At 38.1% G+C, this 18419-nt stretch overlaps 2 protein-coding genes and 1 long non-coding RNA gene across 3 annotated transcripts; all 3 read right to left on the reverse strand.

Annotated features, from left to right (window-relative positions):
- Window positions 1-50: 50 nt before the first annotated feature.
- On the reverse strand, window positions 51-3296 carry LOC131794975 (uncharacterized). The gene has a single exon (XM_059112536.2). It carries the CDS (start codon window positions 3294-3296, stop codon window positions 996-998), a length of 2301 nt encoding a protein of 766 aa, XP_058968519.2. The 3' UTR covers window positions 51-995.
- A 3296-nt stretch (window positions 3297-6592) lies between these two features.
- Window positions 6593-9728, reverse strand: LOC131794974 (DNA dC->dU-editing enzyme APOBEC-3C-like). Its single transcript, XM_059100631.2, has 3 exons — window positions 9626-9728; window positions 7715-7822; window positions 6593-7189 (listed from the first exon to the last, which is right to left on the reverse strand). Exons 1-3 carry the CDS (start codon window positions 9726-9728, stop codon window positions 6651-6653), a joined length of 750 nt encoding a protein of 249 aa, XP_058956614.1. The 3' UTR covers window positions 6593-6650.
- A 3726-nt stretch (window positions 9729-13454) lies between these two features.
- On the reverse strand, window positions 13455-16711 carry LOC136284436 (uncharacterized). The gene is made up of 2 exons (XR_010719202.1): window positions 16395-16711; window positions 13455-14760 (listed from the first exon to the last, which is right to left on the reverse strand). It is a non-coding gene; the product is annotated as an uncharacterized lncRNA (long non-coding RNA).
- Window positions 16712-18419: the final 1708 nt, after the last annotated feature.

The following is an 18419-nucleotide window of genomic DNA, read 5'->3' on the forward strand; positions in this document are numbered from 1 at the left end:
ACTGAAAATCAAAAGCCACCACCCTCCCACCCACCCTCTGCAGACAAAAACCTGGCTTTTACCCCTTAGACACATGGAGTTACAAAATTTTTGGAAAAAAATAAAAGCATTTCATGTCTCATCAAAATAAGCATTTTATCATATGATGGCCCATCTTTCTATTTCTTCCTTTTGAACATGTTTCTTCTCATAGGGCCATTTGCAGAGCCATAGGACTTTTTCAAGACCTACTGGTACTTATGCCATAATTTATGGCCCTCATACTGAGATCCTTTTGTAATATTTTCTGATTAAAGTGGATGCACAAATGCTTTTCTTACTGCCATGGCAAGTAAGTTGGGTTACAGCTTAGGGTATTGTACACCAAATTTCTCTTAACTAATTTTCAAGGAAATTTTTTGGTGGCCAGAAAGGAGACCAGTCATATCCTGAGTTTAGGGGTTGAAAATAATTTTCACAAATTCTTATTTTGTAAGTTAACCCTTTAACTCCCAAGATCTGATTGTTAATTCTCCCCTGTAGCTGCTACAAATTTCCTTATAAGTTAGATATGAGAACTTGGTGCTAGATCAAGATAGCAGCTTCTACCTGATAAGTTTGAATATTCTCATTACCTGTTTGCTGAAGAATGTATGGATATTGTAGGGAGAGGTTTTATGTTAATCACTTCTGGGAGTTAAAGGGCTAAAAGTTTGTAAATGTCATATTGATGATTGACCCTTTCACTACCAAGATCTAATTGGTAATTCTCCTTACTATCTGCCATACAATTCTTATGATGTTAGTTCAGAGAATTTGGTATTGGATCAACTACTAATCCCATAATTGATTTTCTTCTCTATTCTCATCACTTGCCTGCTTGATATTGTATTGATATTGTAAGGAGAAATTCTGTCTTGGTCACTTATGGGAGTGAAAGGGTTAATTGACTAACATGGGAAAAATAACCTCTAACTTAGGTCTCCATCAGTCCCTCTCACTTTTCAGCCGATGAATTAAAGTCTTTCGTCCTGTTTCTTGACCCAGTAGAAGCGACGAAGTGAAACTGGACTTCCACCGATGACATGCTGTTGCTTGGATGCCACTTCCACAAGCCTGTCCACGTCTCGCAAATTCCACAAATCAGCAAAACAAACTGTTGGTGAAATTAATTTCACAGTTTTCACTCTGCAGGAGTGTTGATGAAGATAGTCTTTAACAACATGTTCATCAGTACCTGATGGTAAGCTTGTCAGCAGAATTCTTAAACCAAGGCAGTCAGAAGGAGATAACATCAGGGGCGCTCTAATAACCTTCACCTTAAATCTATTTATTTTATGAAAAGTTTTCTGCAAAGTCTTTTCAAGGACTGACTCGTCACAAAATGCCAGTGAAATACCATTCAAGTTAGTTATTACTTTCTCAGACTTGTAACTTGTAAAACCAAGGTGCTGTATCAATCCAAACTTTTCAAAGTAAGATCGCACCATTTCTAGTGTCATACTCTCAGGAACATTACTCACATAGAGTTTTGGCGGTTCAGCTACAAGTGTCTCTTTGTCTTCTGAAAGTTTGACAACAAGTGCATCTTTTTGAGTAGGGATCTGATGGGATTCATCAACAACAGATTCAACTCCACCATCAATGGAATCGAAGACAACTATGCAAGAATCTGGCCTTTTTCCACCATCTGGAGCATTTGCAAACACAACTTCTACCACTTTTCCAAATTGTCCAAAGTGTTTCCTGATTTCCCTTTCTGAAGTTTCTTCAGAAATGTTAGTTACAATGATCCTCTTTGGCTCATTTTGAGTAATGTGTCGTGAAGCCAGTGACAATTTTACATAAATCTCAACATTTCCAATGTTGTGGTTTCGAATCTTCAAGATCTTTTCAGCATCACATGCCTCTTTAAATATTACAAAGCCATAACCTTTGGATTTCAAAACAAATATCTCTTCAATTTCTCCATATGAGGAAAAATACTTCTCCAACATTTCTTTGCTGATGGATTCTTTGAACCTGGAAGGAGTCATGATCACAATTTTTCGTCCTTCTCGTTCAGCAATTTTGATGTCTCTAGGATTTTGATTCATTTTAACATCATCGAGCACTTTCTCAATCCGCAACTGTTTCCTCTGTTTATTGGAATATGCTAAAGACACTAGCACCATCATATCATCAATCCTATGGTTTGTGATCGTCATAACATGTTCAACACTATTGGCACCTTCAAATGTGACATAGACAAGGTCACTGTTTTCTTGAACTTGTTCAATTTTGCCAAATACTGAAAAATAATCATGTACAGATTTCACTGTCATTTTACCTTTGCAACCTTTGCGCTGTGTCACTAAAATCTTTCGTTTCTGGTCTTCAGGACTTGCCAGTGAAGCTTTACCTGTAAGTCTCACTTTTCCAGATTCTGGATCTTGCAAAAATTTCACCGGTCCAGGAGCTGTGCTTAAAGCCCCTTCTTGTGAAGCTTCCTGACCTAGCATTGCCTGTTGAGCTATGTTAATAGAAGAATACCTTGTTTCTTTGGGGGTCACCCCTGACTCAGAAGCTGTCCTCTGAGGCACTGCTGCAGATACCCTTTGATCAAATGTGGCAGCTGACTCTGGTGCTACCTTCATTGATGCTGATTCAGTAAAATCAGGCACTACCATGGGCTTGGAGCTAGTTTTTTCAGATGTCCCTTCAGACCCCACCCGATCAAGTTTAAGAACTGTGTCAGAGGCAATCCTGCCGGATGCTGACGCCTGCTGATCAGGTACCACTGCTGTTTGAGGAGCCACCTTTGAAGGCTGCGAGTCTGCCCTCTTCGTTGCTGGGAACACAAGCACGGGCCTGCCCTTTATTGTATGATATTTTGAGGCAACAGCTTCCTGGAACGACGGAACATTGCTGAATGACACGAACCCAAATCCCTTGCCGGTATCTTGATCTTCTTCTTTACTTCGTACCCATTTCACGTTGCTTATTTCTCCGTACATGGAGAAGTAGTTTAGCAAGTCTTCCTCGTGAAGCTGACGCACTTGCTCACCTTTCTTCTTCTGTAGTACGATCATGATTCTGCGATTTCTGTCGGGGTAATCAAATCTTCGAGGTGACGTAATACTCTCTAACTCTGAGATACCGACTTTTGTCGTTGATAATTGTCGCTGAGTATACCATCTCTGTCCACTGTAAAAACTCAGTCTGCATACGCTTGAGTTATATTTATGTTTCGTTTTAAATAAAACAAAAGACTTCCAAAGATGAGAATATAACATGCATGATTTAAAATGACGGCTAACATAAACCACGGCAGCCATTTTGTGTGGAACACGTGTTCTGAAACCCAGGACAGCCTCGGTCAAACCGAGCATATTTCGAAGTGGAATGGTATGATGTCATTTCCGGCAATTTGGAATATTGGAACATTTCAGGGATAATGGAACTTTCCCTCGCTAACAACTTGACTTGATCTCAAAATTAGAAGATGCCCGTGAAAAATGACATTAAAATAGATTTAAAAAACTGCGAAGCCTCTAAGAAGGATCATCATCAAAAGCAACGACAGATATGTTATGAAAAAAGCCCTGATATCTGTACTAGATAGCCCATAGTTCCTTGAGCAACTAATTTCCCTAGTTTCTTTTAAAACAATCATTTTCAATTTCTCTTGGTCAGCAAAGCCTCAAAGCAGTCCACTTTTATTGTAATTAACTATGGCGGAGGAAAAATAAAGAGGTGGTGGATTGAGATGGAACAAGGTCTACAGAAAGTTTTTAAAAAACTTTCTCTAGTTTCTTAAAAGAACTTTTCAACTCAGCTGTTAAAAATTCGCCGCCTTCAAAGAAGCCTCCGACCCCATCACCCCTTCACCCTCCCCATTTCAATTTTTCCAACCTACTTAAATTGATCGTTCAATCAAAATGGTGACATTCCCATAACCTTGAGAATGGAATCACCTTTTGTTTTGTTTTGTTTTGTTTTGTTTTTTTCTTTTCAAACAAAGCTATTTACCCCGATCACTGCTTTCATAACCTCAGCTGTTTCGGTCAGGCTATTTTATTTAGATATTCATCATCAGATTCTAAAAACACTAAATAGGAAATTTTAGATATATAGATCAACTTTATTTTAACGTGTTAGCCTATCATCAGCATTATAAAAAGCTGGTTTCTAGTAGGGGCGTGAACTAAGTATAATAGTTAAAAACTACTTTAAATATATATATATATATATATGTGAAAAAAATAAAAATAATAATAATATATATATATATATATATATATGTATAAAAAGTCTTTGATTTTTTGTTGTAATTAATTTTTCCGTTTTACAGTGCTCGATGCGTAGGAATAAAGCGCGATATATGTTGCGACAGGGGAAAAAAAAGAAAAATTACTCATCATTCGCTGACCCGAATTATCATCACTCACTAAACTCAATGAACTCGTGTCGTCATGCCGCCACAGAAACAAAACGTCACTGCGTAACAATTGAAGTATAGTTATGCAAATTTACAAAGTATAGAAACGATGGTAAGAATATTCTTAACAATAAAATTCCCCGATAGGTAAGCAATCACGAAACAGGCTTGTAAGGATTAAGGCATAGTCTCTCTGTTTTTTTTCCCAATATCGCAACATACATATATAAGCGTAAATATATGTATGTGTATATGTAAACACTTATGTCCATGGCTTAATTAAACTATTAATGCAATAAATATAACCCTAAGAAATAAATTGATATATTACATTTGGTCTGTACATCGAAATAAGCTCATCAAACGTAGCCAAAGTTTCATAACTACGTATTTCATTTGGGGAGAAATTCCAGATCTTAGCACCATTATAGCTGAAACTTTCCTTTAAAAATTCAGTCCTGGACCACGGAACGGCCAACTTATTATCAGCAATCCTTAGATGATAATTGTTGGCCGAGCTCAAGTTCCTGAAAGTATTCGAAAGCCTCGTAAGAGCCAAGTCATGGAGGACCTTAAACATTTGTCCAGCCTTAATATGAATTCTACGTTTGCTTAGTAAACTCAAGCCAAGATGACGTAGAGCTAATTCAGTCAGTCCAGCCTCGTTTCCGTAACGCATAATTACCCTAGCACATCTGTAATTGAGTTTCTGCAGCCTTTCGGCTGGTATACTTCTTAATGAATCCCAAACCTCACAACAATGGTATTTTAAGGTATTTTTATCATCTTGCTATGTTATGCGAAGTTAACTTGACCTATTTTAACCACTATGTAACCGTGTTACCAAAGCCAGATGACTTAGAAGTACAGAACTTTAACTTAACTGAGGTCAATAATATGTTGTACATGCTACCACTGAAACTTTCTCCAAGCTACACTTATTGTCGAGAGTTGAAGATAAATGAGTAAATGGGGTAAGTTTCTAAAGAAACTGTGGTGCTGCATCGGTGGGAGAGTATAACAGGTAATGTAGTGTTAACAACTGCGTTGATAACGTAAATTAGCAATCGTAAATCGCATCGTACTCGTCGATCGCTCCGATGAAGGGCTAACGCTCAAAACGTCAGTCTTTAAACTCTCTTGTAGTGGCTCATTTACGTTTTCAATTCAGTTGTTAACACTAAATTAAGACGTGAATATGAAAGCGATCTTTGCAGTAATACACACAACTTGAGTAGTAGTGAAAATAAGGCCTTCTTAAAGCAAGATGCTTCGCTGTGATTGGTTGGGTTTTTTCACAGCTGTGATTGGCGCGTTTCGTTCCTCGATGTCACTGAGTTGTTTCCTCGGCAGTCCGATGTCGTGCGGCTTATTTTTTTGTTTTCCTCGTGGGCATCCACGCTTCAGGAATTCTTATATACTCCAATGTCCCTGTTGATGTTTTTAGGGTGACGTCTTATGTGAATTGCCACTTTGACCTTGCGAGTGTACCAGTGAGGGTCACGTTCAATAAACTTAACCTCATTTCAAAACGGTTGTGTTGTGGGCTTGCTCTGAAACGGCGGAGGTCTGGGCACGGTCTAGTCGGATGTCTCGGTCGCGCTCCTTTATTCTTGCATTGGTTATCCAGTCTCGTCGCTGTAAACTTTACTGTATTCACAATCAACGGCGTCTTTCGTTCCTACTAGCTCTGATCTTAGTTTAGTTTCCGACTTAAAGACAGTGCGACGCCTTGTTGTTGTAGGCAGCGGCGTGGCTGTTCGGACAGACCTTTAACATGAGGTAATACTGCGGTGGATTTGAAGTTGACATGCTGTAGGAGGTTATTGACGTTTCCAAGGATTTTGAAACTCTACGTCGACGACAACTTTACCATCCTGGGTCGTGGAAATGTCGATAACTTCTTTACGAAATTCGCTGTATTTTTATACCAATTTTATGGTCATATCTTGGTTGAATCTGGTTAAATCTCGGTCGAATTTACGTCAAATTTGGTCTGTCTGTTTGTTTACTATTCATCTGTAATAAATCGCCGTTAACCATCAGCTGGTTTTGGGACTTGCGACGCGTAATAAATCCCAGCATCTCGCTCTGAATTGTTTGCAGTTGCTGCAAGCCTTACATTGAGATAAATTCCTCTCATTTTTGCAGTCTTTCAGGAATTATGCTCACTCTGTTCATAAAATCCTAGTTTTCTTAATTGCGAATCTAATTCATCTACAAAAGCGCCTTGATTTGGCTCGTCTTAATCTTATCCGTCTTGATTCGGCTCAGAAAGTACATTCTTGAGATTCCTTGCTGTTATTCTGTCTCTTTTCTTTACTTTTTCACGTTCCGTGGCATTCAAATAAAACGCAAGGTCAAGACCAACTTCACGCCACGACTCCACATTCATAGCTCGTAAGGTGATACCTGCCTTACTTAAGTTCTGGAGGGCTGTTTTATTTTTGTATTTTTCTATATGATATATAAATGAAAACTGGATGGTGAAATTTTTTATATTATCCGTGTACTTTTCGTAAAATTTTTTTAAGTTATCCGCACAGTCACTACAAGGGGAGTAGTTTGAAGTCAGAGTGATTTCGATGTCACGATTCTTTTTCACCACATCAAGAAATTGGGGGTCGCGAAGCATTACTTTTTCTGCGTGTTGACGGTGTTTGTTTTTGAAGCGTTCATTAAAAATGTCTTTTCCGTCATTGGCTTTTATAGAAGCGATGAGGTAGGTGCGCTTTGGCCAGTTTTCACCGTAGACTCCAGTGGGCCATAGTAAATCTTTCAAGAAATCGTCTAGAAAACAAAAAAAAATATGAAACAAAAATTAAAAAGCAAACAAACTAAAACATGATTACTAGTACGTAGAAATAGGCATAAATTCTCAAATCAAATTTTAAAAAAAATCACTGACCCAGAAAGGAAACTAGGCAAATAAAACACGAAATAAACTCTTTGCAACGTCTTGTACCAAGTAAAATACCCCACCACCCCCCTCCAAATGAGTAGTAGCAAAACTCATTTTCGCTTCAGCAAAGGCGACCACTTGTAGGTCTCATGGCTCAAGTGATGTTATCTTTTACCTTTGCATGTACACAGAGCGACTAAATGATAAGGAAAAGAACGAAAGAAATAAGGACGGCTTACTTACCAGGGGCCTGAGTGCGTGGAACAATCGACAGGCGAACAACTGGACAGACATAGGCACTAAAGGCTGATAAGTGGCCCAAATGCATATATATATTACAGAGTATTTCTTGGCCCACATGTAACCTCCATGCTTTAAATTATGTATGCAGTTACTGAATTTCCTTCACGTACCTGGGACAGAGGAAAACCATACCCGTAAGGTTCCGAAACAAGTCTGAGTTCGGAAGCTTGGTGATCTACTGTCCTTTATGTCTGGCTTGTCTCTGTTTTTCGGAGTAACTGTGGCGTAAAGATCGGTGAAACATAAGTTCCACTGACTAACTTAAGATATCCTTTTGATCCAAATTATCTGTTAATAATGGCTACATTCCCACGACAGTAAAAGGTAGGAACAACATTACAAGATGTTGAATTGTTTTGAATATCTAGGGACACTTACCATTGTAGTCAGAACCAGTGGCTGACCGACATGGTGTTCTATTTTTTTCTTTTTTTTTTTTTGCAGTTTTAATTTTATTTGCGCGTGTTGCTTGAGCTAGTTTACCCCAACAGTCCAATAGATTGCATATTAAAAAATATTGCATTTCCAAAAACGATTAGCGTTTAAAACTCGGGGGAAATAAAGAATAATTTTAATGACAAGGGCAAAACTGATTGCAACAGGTTTTAGCTATTTTAAAGCTTCATGTTTAAAATAATCGCCCTTGTGATGTCCCTGGTGGCAAATCGCATTGCTGATAAAAAATGATAATTCAGATATTTCTTTCGCAGTTGGAGTGTTGTTGTATACCATGGCCAATATTTGTGTTCCACTGGAAGGTTCGTGAAGTGTTCCTGAACTCGCAAATAAAAATAATAAATACATAATTAATCGAACGTGGCGCCAAAAAGAGACAAGTTGAAATTAGTAAAAAGCTGAATACGTCTCTAAGGCAAGAATATTTACACCTGAATTTTGCATTTTGTCGGATGTGTTGCCGATTATCTTAGTCGAGCGCATATCGAACGGATGATTTTTAAGGCGCAGCTAACCAAAAGGTGATTCGTGGCAATTTTTTTCGTTAGACGCTCCTGCCATCGATGCAAGTATCAGTTCGTTATTCAGAGAAAGAATCCAGTTAAACTATCAATTTAGGGTATCAGCGAAGGCGACAGATGTTTAGCAAGCGACCCTGTGACACTAGACAATGGTTTAAACAGGCGACTAACGTAAAGGCAACGGAAATTTCCTCTTCTTGATCATGCGGATAACCTGTTTTTTAACTGGAACGCGGAAAAACAGAACACCAAACCGGAATTCTATAAAAACTTAAATAATGACTCATTAATTTTCATCTTGGTTTAAAATGAAAATTAACTTCCTCTAAGCTGCGAAAAAGATACGGAACTATTGCATGAACAGAATAAATTTGGCCTTCGAAACACTCTACAAGCTACCGTAAAATTTACCCGAAGACAGTTCGAAGACGGTTTCATGGCTTTGAAGTTCTTCTGTAACGAAGTGGTGGTCTAAATTATGCCGAACGCGCGATTGACCTGTTTTTTAAGTGGAACGCGGAAAAACAGAACACCAAACCGGAATTCTATAAAAACTTAAATAATGACCCATTAATTTTCATCTTGGTTTAAATTGAAAATCAACTTCCTCTAAGCTGCGAAAAAGATATGGAACTATTGCATGAACAGAATAAATTTGGCCTTCGAAACACTCTACAAGCTACCGTAAAAATTACCCGAAGACAGTTCGAAGCCGGTTTCATGGCTTTGAAGTTCTTCTGTAACGAAGTGGTAGTCTAAATTGTGCCGAACGCGCGACTGACCTGTTTTTGAAGTGGAACGCGGAAAAAACAGAACACCAAACCATAAATATGTCAAAACTATGTTGATGGCCCATCAATTTTTATCTTAGTTTAAACTGAAAATTAACTGCGAAAAAGAAATATGGAACTATTGCATGAACAAAATAAATTTGGCTTTCGAAACACTCTGTAAACTATCGTAAATAAACAAATGTTCAATCTGAATCTGAAACAAAATGTAAGTTCAATATTTAAGAAGAAATCCTACTATGATGATACCTACTATGATTAAAGATTATTCTGCCAAGGAGGACTAGTGTTTGGCGAGCGCATGATAATGGACAAAGGTTTGAACCGGAAATCTTCGTTAATAGCGAAGGCTTCATCTTCATCTTACTTTCGATTTTAATTTCCTTCCTGTTGATTGCAATTACGTCATGTTGAGTTTGCCCTACCCGCGCGGTACTGGGATAAGTTTGCTTATTATGGTCTGGACCATGTGCTCGAGTTTATTGTTTTTGTCACGTTTTTCCTTCAGGCCCACAAATTTTGTGTTTGTTTCGTTTAGTTTCCTTTATTCGAATCTTATTGTTTCCCTTTTTCTTTTAGTCAAACCAGATCTTACTTCTCATATGCTAAAGACAGATCAAACCAAATATTTATCTATACTTTCGCTGAGCTGAAACAAAAAAAAAAGATGAGACAAGGCAAGAGATTATAGTCTCTTAGATAAAGGGATTTTACAATCGCTCAGGAACACCTGCAGAACATACTTTTTTCCCCGCGTTCTTAAAGGCGAGCGGAGACAAACACTTTGCGGGAGTCACGCACATACCAAATAAATCAATTTTACTCGACAAATTCTATTGGACAGAGCCACTTAAATCGTCGTATTCTTCTTTTAGATCCAATGTTACCTTCGGAGATTATCTAACCCGTCAAAAATATTCTTATGTTGATACCTAGTGACAACAAAAGCTCAACTTGCGCTCGCACTGCTTAAAAATGTTCCTGTTCCTAAAGCTAACTGAAGTTCTTTCAGCACCAGTTTCATAGATACAGGATCTTCCGTATTGTTTTTCTTCCTGGCTTTCACTGCGTGCATGACGTCACTGGTCATATCTTTGATGTCTTTCAACTCGCTTGTGCAGACTTTGATCTTTTGTTCCTTTTCTTTGTCTTTAGTCTCTGAGGAAGAAAATCTAAGAGATGATATGATAATCCATCACAGGCTGACCCCACTATCCCCCCCCCCTCCCTCAGCATTTCTATGCAGTGCGGTACATATTTATACTCGTAGTGAAAGGAGGTTTTATGAGGGCAGCGTGCGTGCTTACCCGTAAATACAAATTAATAACCGGTCGATGCTTATATCCGGACTTTGGGATCGGGAGTTCGGACAACCAACCGTTGGGCCACCGCGAACATTTTTTTCAGAGCTTGAAAGCTCTGTTAATATAAACACAGTTGGCTTTCTCTTCCGGCTCCCGAAATAAATAAGTAATTCTTGATTCTTAATAAAGTGAAATCGTTTAGCTCAATACTTAATGCTTTATTATTCAACTTGTTCGGTCAAGATGGCTGCATAAGCGCCTCTTTCTTTTTCCCCGTTTTTATGTACCTCGATTTCGGCTCCGTCCATGAAAGTGCAAGAAAATAACTCAGCCAATATCCAGCCGTCTCGACCTCACTCATATATTTTAACCTCTACCTCCCATGACGTTCTTTTTCACAACACTTTTTATCATTTTTTTCTTTCAATCATTTCCCTCACCCTTTGATGTCTGTCGAACCACAACCGCGACTTTCTTCAATACAACATGAACAACATTGCACGCCATTTCCAAGTTGTTGAGAAGAGGACTGAACGAAATTGTTAAAAGAACGGATAGGAATAACAAATAGACACGCTTAAAAACCTTTTCGGACTAAACATTAATTGAGAAATTATGTTGGTGACTCATCTCTCCTCACATAGCACAGACTTTTGCTGACGGAGATCTTCATCGATCCTAGGCAAATTACGTTGAAACTTTGTCGAAGAAATTGAAAAATTCGCTCCAAATATTTCCCTTTGGTTTTTGTAACGTGTTCAATAGACACCAACGTAGAATACGTGGTTTTTACCAAATAGGAGCATAAGTTTTCATTAAATCGAAATCAAATCCAACATATTGACAATCTTTTGGAAATTTTTTTCCTCGAGTGAAGGATTCGGAATTTGAACATGCTGTTCCTTTCACTAACATTCTCCATTCTCGATAAGCAAAACCTCAATCACTATTGCGAAACCTAGAATTCATTTATTTCATGTCAAAACTATCTCTCGAAATGCAAAGTTATTTTTTGATATAGTGATAAAAAACGAGGATTTAGAGCTTGCTCTCCTTTTTAACAATCCTATTAAAATACGATTTATTTGTATAAAAAAAATTTAAAATAATAAAAAAAGAGCGAACGGGGAATAAAACAATCCTTTTAGCCCAGGAAGGACGAACTCACAGAGATCAAAAGTCCACATGGCACTGCGCATAAGTTCAACAAAGAACAGCAATAATAACGATACAATGATAGTAATGACGGCAATTTTAGAACAATATTTAGAATAATGATAACAAATACAGAAATAATGACGATGATAATAGCCATAATGATTCGGGCTTTTATACTTGTAAATGCCTAGAATGTTGGCATCTGAAGGAAATTTAGAACCAGATTTCCTGAGGATGCAAGGTCAGTCAGAGTTGGAGGGTAAATGTGCAAAATTCACACATTACTTGACAGGAAGCTTTAAAAGCGCGCCAAAGAAGAGAAAGAATTGAACGATAAATCATTGAAATTTTTTTTTCATGTGTCTATACATAAACCGGAGTAACGATCGTCACTTCGGTTCGAGGATTCACTTGGACTTGGACGTTCCTATAAACAGAAAGATTATAACTTATAATTAATCAACCTCGTAACTGACAGTCTGAAGGGCAAACTCATGAAAAGAAAGAAATACTCACTATGATGCACAAAACCCTGCCGTGTTACCTCGTGCTACAAGTTGGGCGCGAAATTAGCCAAGCGCATTAGAGGTTACCTCAGAGCGCTGCAGGCTACTTCCTCTGTTAGCAACGTTCTTTATGATTTGCCAAGCCACCACAGTGAGCAGACAAAGCGTACTTATCAGGTCAGGAACTGTCATGGGAAGTTCTTTTGTTCTTTTTGATGTATCCATGGAAATAACCCAAGGGCCGTTGCAGTCTAGGGGTTACACACAAAAACGTCGTTGCCCGTGGGCAAACGCTATTTACCCATGGGTAAAAGGGCTAGTCTGACCACGCGACATTAGACAATGGTTAAAATAGGCGGCCTTCGTATAGTCAATAGGATTTACCCTTCTTGCTTCTTGCGGGTAACAATATTTCGCGTAGTATCTAAGGGAAATGAATAAAGGGGGTAAGTTTCTAAAGAAACTGTGGTGCTGCGTCGGTGGGAGAGTATAGCAGGTAATTTCGTGTTAGCAACTGAGTTGAAAACTTAAATTGGCCTCCGTTAAGGGTTAAAAGGCTGACGTTTCGAGCGTTAGCCCTTTGTCAGAGCGATAAACGAAGGGCCAACTTTCGAAACGTCAGCCTTTCAACTCTTTACGGTGGCCAATTTACGTTTTCAACTCAGTTGTTAACACTAAATTACCAGTTCTAAGGGAAAGTCTGTTTCATGGCTTTGAAGTTCTTCTGTAACGCAGTGGTGGTCTAATCTGTGCCGAACGCTCGACTGACCTATTGGTCCTACTGGAACATGGGAAAAACAGATTTTCATTTTTTCTGCCCCACTTCAATTAATTGTTTAATGATACTGCTGACTTTGCCATAACTTAAAGAATGGAATTGACGTTTTTTTTTCAAACAACATTATTTAGATAGCTATTTTCACAACTTCACCTGTGTTAGTCATGCTATTTTATTAATTAAGCTTTCAAAATTCTGCAAACATAAGAAACGAAACGTTAAGGATTGTTTATCATCTTGAAATGTTATTCGAAATTAATTTGACCTATTCTTACTGTAGTGTATTGCGTTACATTTCGTTACCACTGTAAGGACATTTGAAACACCATGCGCCACTGAAAGCTTGAGGAGTGTTTAATGCAATCTACATAATGTTACATGTTACAATGTGGTAACTTATACAGCAAAATTATATAATCACACAATTCCAACCAAAGGAAGTCAGGTTATAGACTTTTGAGGGCTTAAGGTACAGAGAAATAGCCAAATATGGTAAACAGTTACAACTGATACAGAGTTTAAAGTTTGAAAGCTAAAAGATATACATTGGAATCATCAAACCCTATGCATCCTAGCGAAAAATAGGGTCAATTACGACTATAACTTCTCCCAAACGTTTATGTTTACAGGAAATTATAAATTTTTGTCTTTAGGCACAAGGTGGTACTGTACTTATCAATCGTGTCGTAAATCTACTTTCCTAATGGTATGGTAAATATATTATCTTGATCGTTGAATAAAAGAGAGTTGAACTAGAGCATGCAATGAGAGAAGTCACTTGACCTATGAATACTCTACTAACCACTATTTAACTATGCTATGAAAGCCAGGTGGATAAGATATATACGTATATATATATGCTAATGTACCTAAGGTCAATAACTGACATATTACACTTGCTACCACTAGCACTTTCTCTAAGTTACATTTATAATGAGGAAGAATTTTTTTCGTCCTTGCCATTTGTTCAGAACTACGGCTTCTTCAAAAACCACATCGTTTTTCAGAGCCATAGGTCCAAGTAGACTTGCCTCGTTTCAGGTGTCCTAAAATTTCATCTGCTTGTTGAATCGTGAAGACAATTCATCAACAGAGGTGTCTTGAACTTGCTCTTTTTTATATAGAGAGAGCACGCGATATAGTTCATCAGCTGTATTTTTGTCTCTTTCAGTTATTCTTTTTCTATCTTTCTCCTCCATAGCATTAAGGTCAATTCCAACTTCACCCCACGAGTCTGGATTCATGGCTTGTAAGGTTACACCTGCTTCGTACAGGTTTCGGAGGCCATTTTGATTTTCTTCGTTTTGTATATAATACAAGTGTGAAAACTGGATGATGAACTTTGTGATTTTCTTTTTGTGACTTTCATAAAATGATTGTAATTTCTTTGCACATTTACTACAGGGTGAGTAGTTTAAAGTCAGAATGACTTCGATGTAACGATCACCAGCTACTGTGATACGAAAGTAAATATTGTCAAGCATTATTTCTTCTGCATGTTTGTATGGTACGTTTTCAAAGCGCTGATTGAAAATCTTCCCATCATTGACATCTTTGACGACAGTGATTAGGTACGTGTGGCTCGGCCATACGGTACCTTCGACTCCAGTCCAAAGTAAACTTTCAAGGAACTTGTCTGTGGCTAATCAAACAATATAATGATCAATCAAAAGGAAAAAAAAATTGAGATAACTTACAGACGTAAAAGTTTGAAAAAAATCACATTTTGAAACACGAAGCATTATCTCTTGGTATTTTTCGTTGCGTCAGTGAAACGAGAATAACTGAAATGCATTTGAACGGAAGAGTTGCCGATTAACCTTGTCGAGCGCTTATCAAAAGGTGATTCGTTACAAGTTACGAACACCAATGAATCATGTCTCCAGGACACGTATTAAATGGTTGAAAATATAACCCGAAGAGGGTTTATAGGAAGCAAAGAGACACAACGATATTGATATAGAGTGTCGCAAATGTACTTAAGGAAAAGCCTTTTCTTCACTTCGCACTCCTCCTGGAAGTAGATTGTTAAAAATCTGTTCTGAAACAAATGCAAGCCCTATCATCCTCAGACGCTCCCGCCATAGATGCAAGTATCAGTTCGTTATTCAGGGAAAAAAAACCTACTTTAACTATCTATATGGGGCGTTATCGAAGACGACAGGTGTTTAGCAAGCGACCACGGGACATTAGGCAATGGTTTGAACAGGTGGCCTTTGTAAAGGTAACGGGATCTCCTCTTCTAGCTTTTTGCGGGGGACAATATTATATAAAATCTGATTGTTGGAATATTTATGGAAAAAAGTTTGATGACCCATCAATTTTCATCTTGAAAAAAAATTGAAAATGAACTTTCCCTGAACTGCGAAAAAGATATGGAACTAGGGTATTTAACGGAGAGTGTACTTAGGACTAAATTTTAGAGAAAAAAGAGACAGAGCCTCTAATAGTGAAATAAACTATTAATGATCAGACCCCTGGTGCCTCCCGTTTGCGCGTGTTGTTTGGGCTAGTTTACCCCAAAAGTCCAAAAGATTGTATATTCAAACATGCTGCATTTCCAAAAACCTTTAGCGTTTAAAATTCGGAGGAAATAAAGAATAATTTTTAATAACGGGGGGAAAACCGATTGAAACCGGTTTTTAGCTGTTTTAAAGCCAAGTGTTTGAAATAATCGCCTTCATGATTTCCCTCGTAGTAAACAGCATTAGTGATAAAAATAAAGATAACTCAAACACTTCTTTCGCAATTAGAGTGTTGTTGTATCCCCGGGGCCAATATTCGGGTTCCACTGGAAGGTTTGTAAAGTGTTCCTAAACTCGCAAATAAAAACAGTAAATACATAATTAATCGAACGTGGCGCGAAAAAAAGACAAATTGAAATGAGTAAAAAGCTGAATACGTTTCTATAGCAAGAATATTTACACCTAAATTTTGCATTTTATGGGAGTTGTTGCCGATTATCTCAGTCGAGCGCTTATCGAACGGGTCATTTTTAAGGCGTTACTAACCAAAAAGTGATTCGTTTCGAACCGTCAAAGTACCAATATTAGTTTCCAATATTAGTTTCGAACCGTCAAAATACTAATAAATTAAGTCTTTAGGACACACATTCAATGACTAAAAATATTACCCGAAGAGCGTCTGAAAGAAGCAAAGAGACAACGATATCGATGTAGAGTGTAGAAAAAGTACCAAAGGAAAGCTACTTTCATCACTTCGCAGTCCTCGAAAGAGATTGTTGAAAATCTGTTCTGAAACAAATGCAAGCCCTACCTTCATGAGACACTCCTATCATCCTTTTTGCCATGGTCAACACTTTGGTTCCATTGGAAGGTTCGTAAAATGTTCCTAAACTCGCAAATAAAAGTAGTAAATACATAGTCGATTGAACGCGGCGCCAAAAAGAAACAAATTGAAATAAGACAAAGGTTTAAGGTGGCTCCACAAGGTTTTTGACCGCGTGAGGTTTGGGTGCAAATATAGCACGAACTTTCAAAGTGTCAAAAGTCGGTACGATCCCACAATTCCTATCGGAAAAGGTGTATTAAAAACAGTTTAACACGATACAACTTTTATGTGATGAAATCTAGGCTTTCAAGCGACTGCACCCGTAATATTAATAGGCCTTCTACGCCTGAAAGAGGGGTTAACCGAAAAGAAAACACCCAGGGAAAGATTGCCAAAAGGCAACAGAGTCGAAAGTCTACGCATGCTCAGAAATCGATCTTGGCGAAGTTCTATTCCATTACGTAATGCTTTGCGACAAAGAAGATATGGATCTTTGGAGTAAGATTTATCGCTTTTCCTTCGGTCAAATTTCGTAAGATTTGTTGGACCGTTAAACATATTTGTGTTTCTCCTAGTGCCTGTTGATAAAAAATTGATAGGACCAAATTTGCGGTTAACAATATTTAAAAACATCTGATTATTGGAGTATTTAAGAAAAAAGTGTGATGGCCTCTCAATTTTCATCGTGGTTTAAGTAGAAAATTAACTTTACTTGAGCTGCCCAGATTTCCTGAGGATGGAGGGTTAATCAGAGAATGAGGGTAAGAGCGCAAAATTCACATATTACTCGAAAGAAAGCTTTGTGAGCGCGCAAAAGAAGAGAAAGAATTGATCGATAAATCAGTGAAGGTTTTTCTTTTCTTTTTTTTTTCATGCGTCTATACATAAACCGGAGTGACTATCATCACTTCGGTTCAAGGATTCACTTAGACTTGGACTGGCGCGGTCCCTGTCTGGTTCAAACTGAAGGTGATCGCTAGCACCGGGAACAGGGTTCTCGAAGGTCGGGTAGGGATTTAGCATCACTGGATAGTGCAGTGAAGTCTGATTTTGAGCCAAGCCAACTACCATACAAGAGATCACCGGTGTTTTTAATTCCATGCGGTCCCGTTTGGTTTCCTGCCGCTGTACTAGGGATTTTCGTTTTGCCTAGCGTTCCTATAAGCAAATAAACATAAATATTATTACTTAATCAACTTCGTAACTGACAGTCTGAAGGGCAAACTCATGAAAATAAAGAAATACTCACAGTGATGCACGAAACCCTGCCGTGTGACCTCGCGCTACAAGTAGGCGTCAAATTAGCCAATCTGAGGTCACCGTCAAAACACTGCTGGCGATTTCCAATATTAGCTACGTTCTGCTTTATGATTGGCCAAGTCACCCCAAGGAGCAGATAAACCGTACTCATGAGGTCAGGAACTGTCATGGGAATTTCTTTTGTTCTTTTTTAAGGTATCCATGGAAATAACCCCAGGGCAGTTTCGGTCTAGAGAAAGCGGTTACGCACAAAAACGTCCTTGCCCGTAGGCAAACGCTTTTTACCCATGGGTGAAAGGGCCAGTGTAACCATGTAAAATTAGATAATGATTTAAACAGGTAGCTTTCGTAAAGGCAACAAGATTTCCCCTTCTTCCTTGTGGGTAACAATGTTTTATAAAATCTGATTATGGGAATATTTATGGAAAGCTTTTTATGACCCATCAATTTTCATCTTAGTTTAAATTGAAAATTAACTGCCCCTGAACTGCAAGTTCGAAAAAGATACGAAACTATCGATCGCATGAACACATTAAAAAAGAAAGATTCTGCAAGCCATCGTTAAAATTTCCCTAAGAAGGTTCGAAGGAGTCGACACAGTGATTTGAATCATGTATGTATCGCGTACGTTCTAAGGGAAAGCCTGTTTCATTACTTTAAAGTTCTTCTGTAACACAGTGGTGGTCTAATCTGTGCCGAACGCTTGACTGACCTGTTTTTTTTTTTTTACTGGAATGAGGGAAAAACAGA

This window comes from Pocillopora verrucosa, chromosome 11, assembly GCF_036669915.1.
Source record: "Pocillopora verrucosa isolate sample1 chromosome 11, ASM3666991v2, whole genome shotgun sequence".
In the NCBI taxonomy this organism is placed as follows: domain Eukaryota; kingdom Metazoa; phylum Cnidaria; class Anthozoa; order Scleractinia; family Pocilloporidae; genus Pocillopora; species Pocillopora verrucosa.

Bases quoted from the DNA above. Each gene is read 5' to 3' on its own strand.
- LOC131794975 (XM_059112536.2), bottom strand. From the start codon at position 3,296: ATGGCTGCCGTGGTTTATGTTAGCCGTCATTTTAAATCATGCATGTTA.
- LOC131794974 (XM_059100631.2), bottom strand. From the start codon at position 9,728: ATGAAGCCTTCGCTATTAACGAAGATTTCCGGTTCAAACCTTTGTCCA. The intron at 7,823-9,625 runs GTAGGTATCATC...TTTACGCCACAG, and splicing joins CAGAATAATCTTTAATCATA to TTACTCCGAAAAACAGAGAC. The intron at 7,190-7,714 runs GTACGTGAAGGA...TTTGTTTTCTAG, and splicing joins ATGGTTTTCCTCTGTCCCAG to ACGATTTCTTGAAAGATTTA.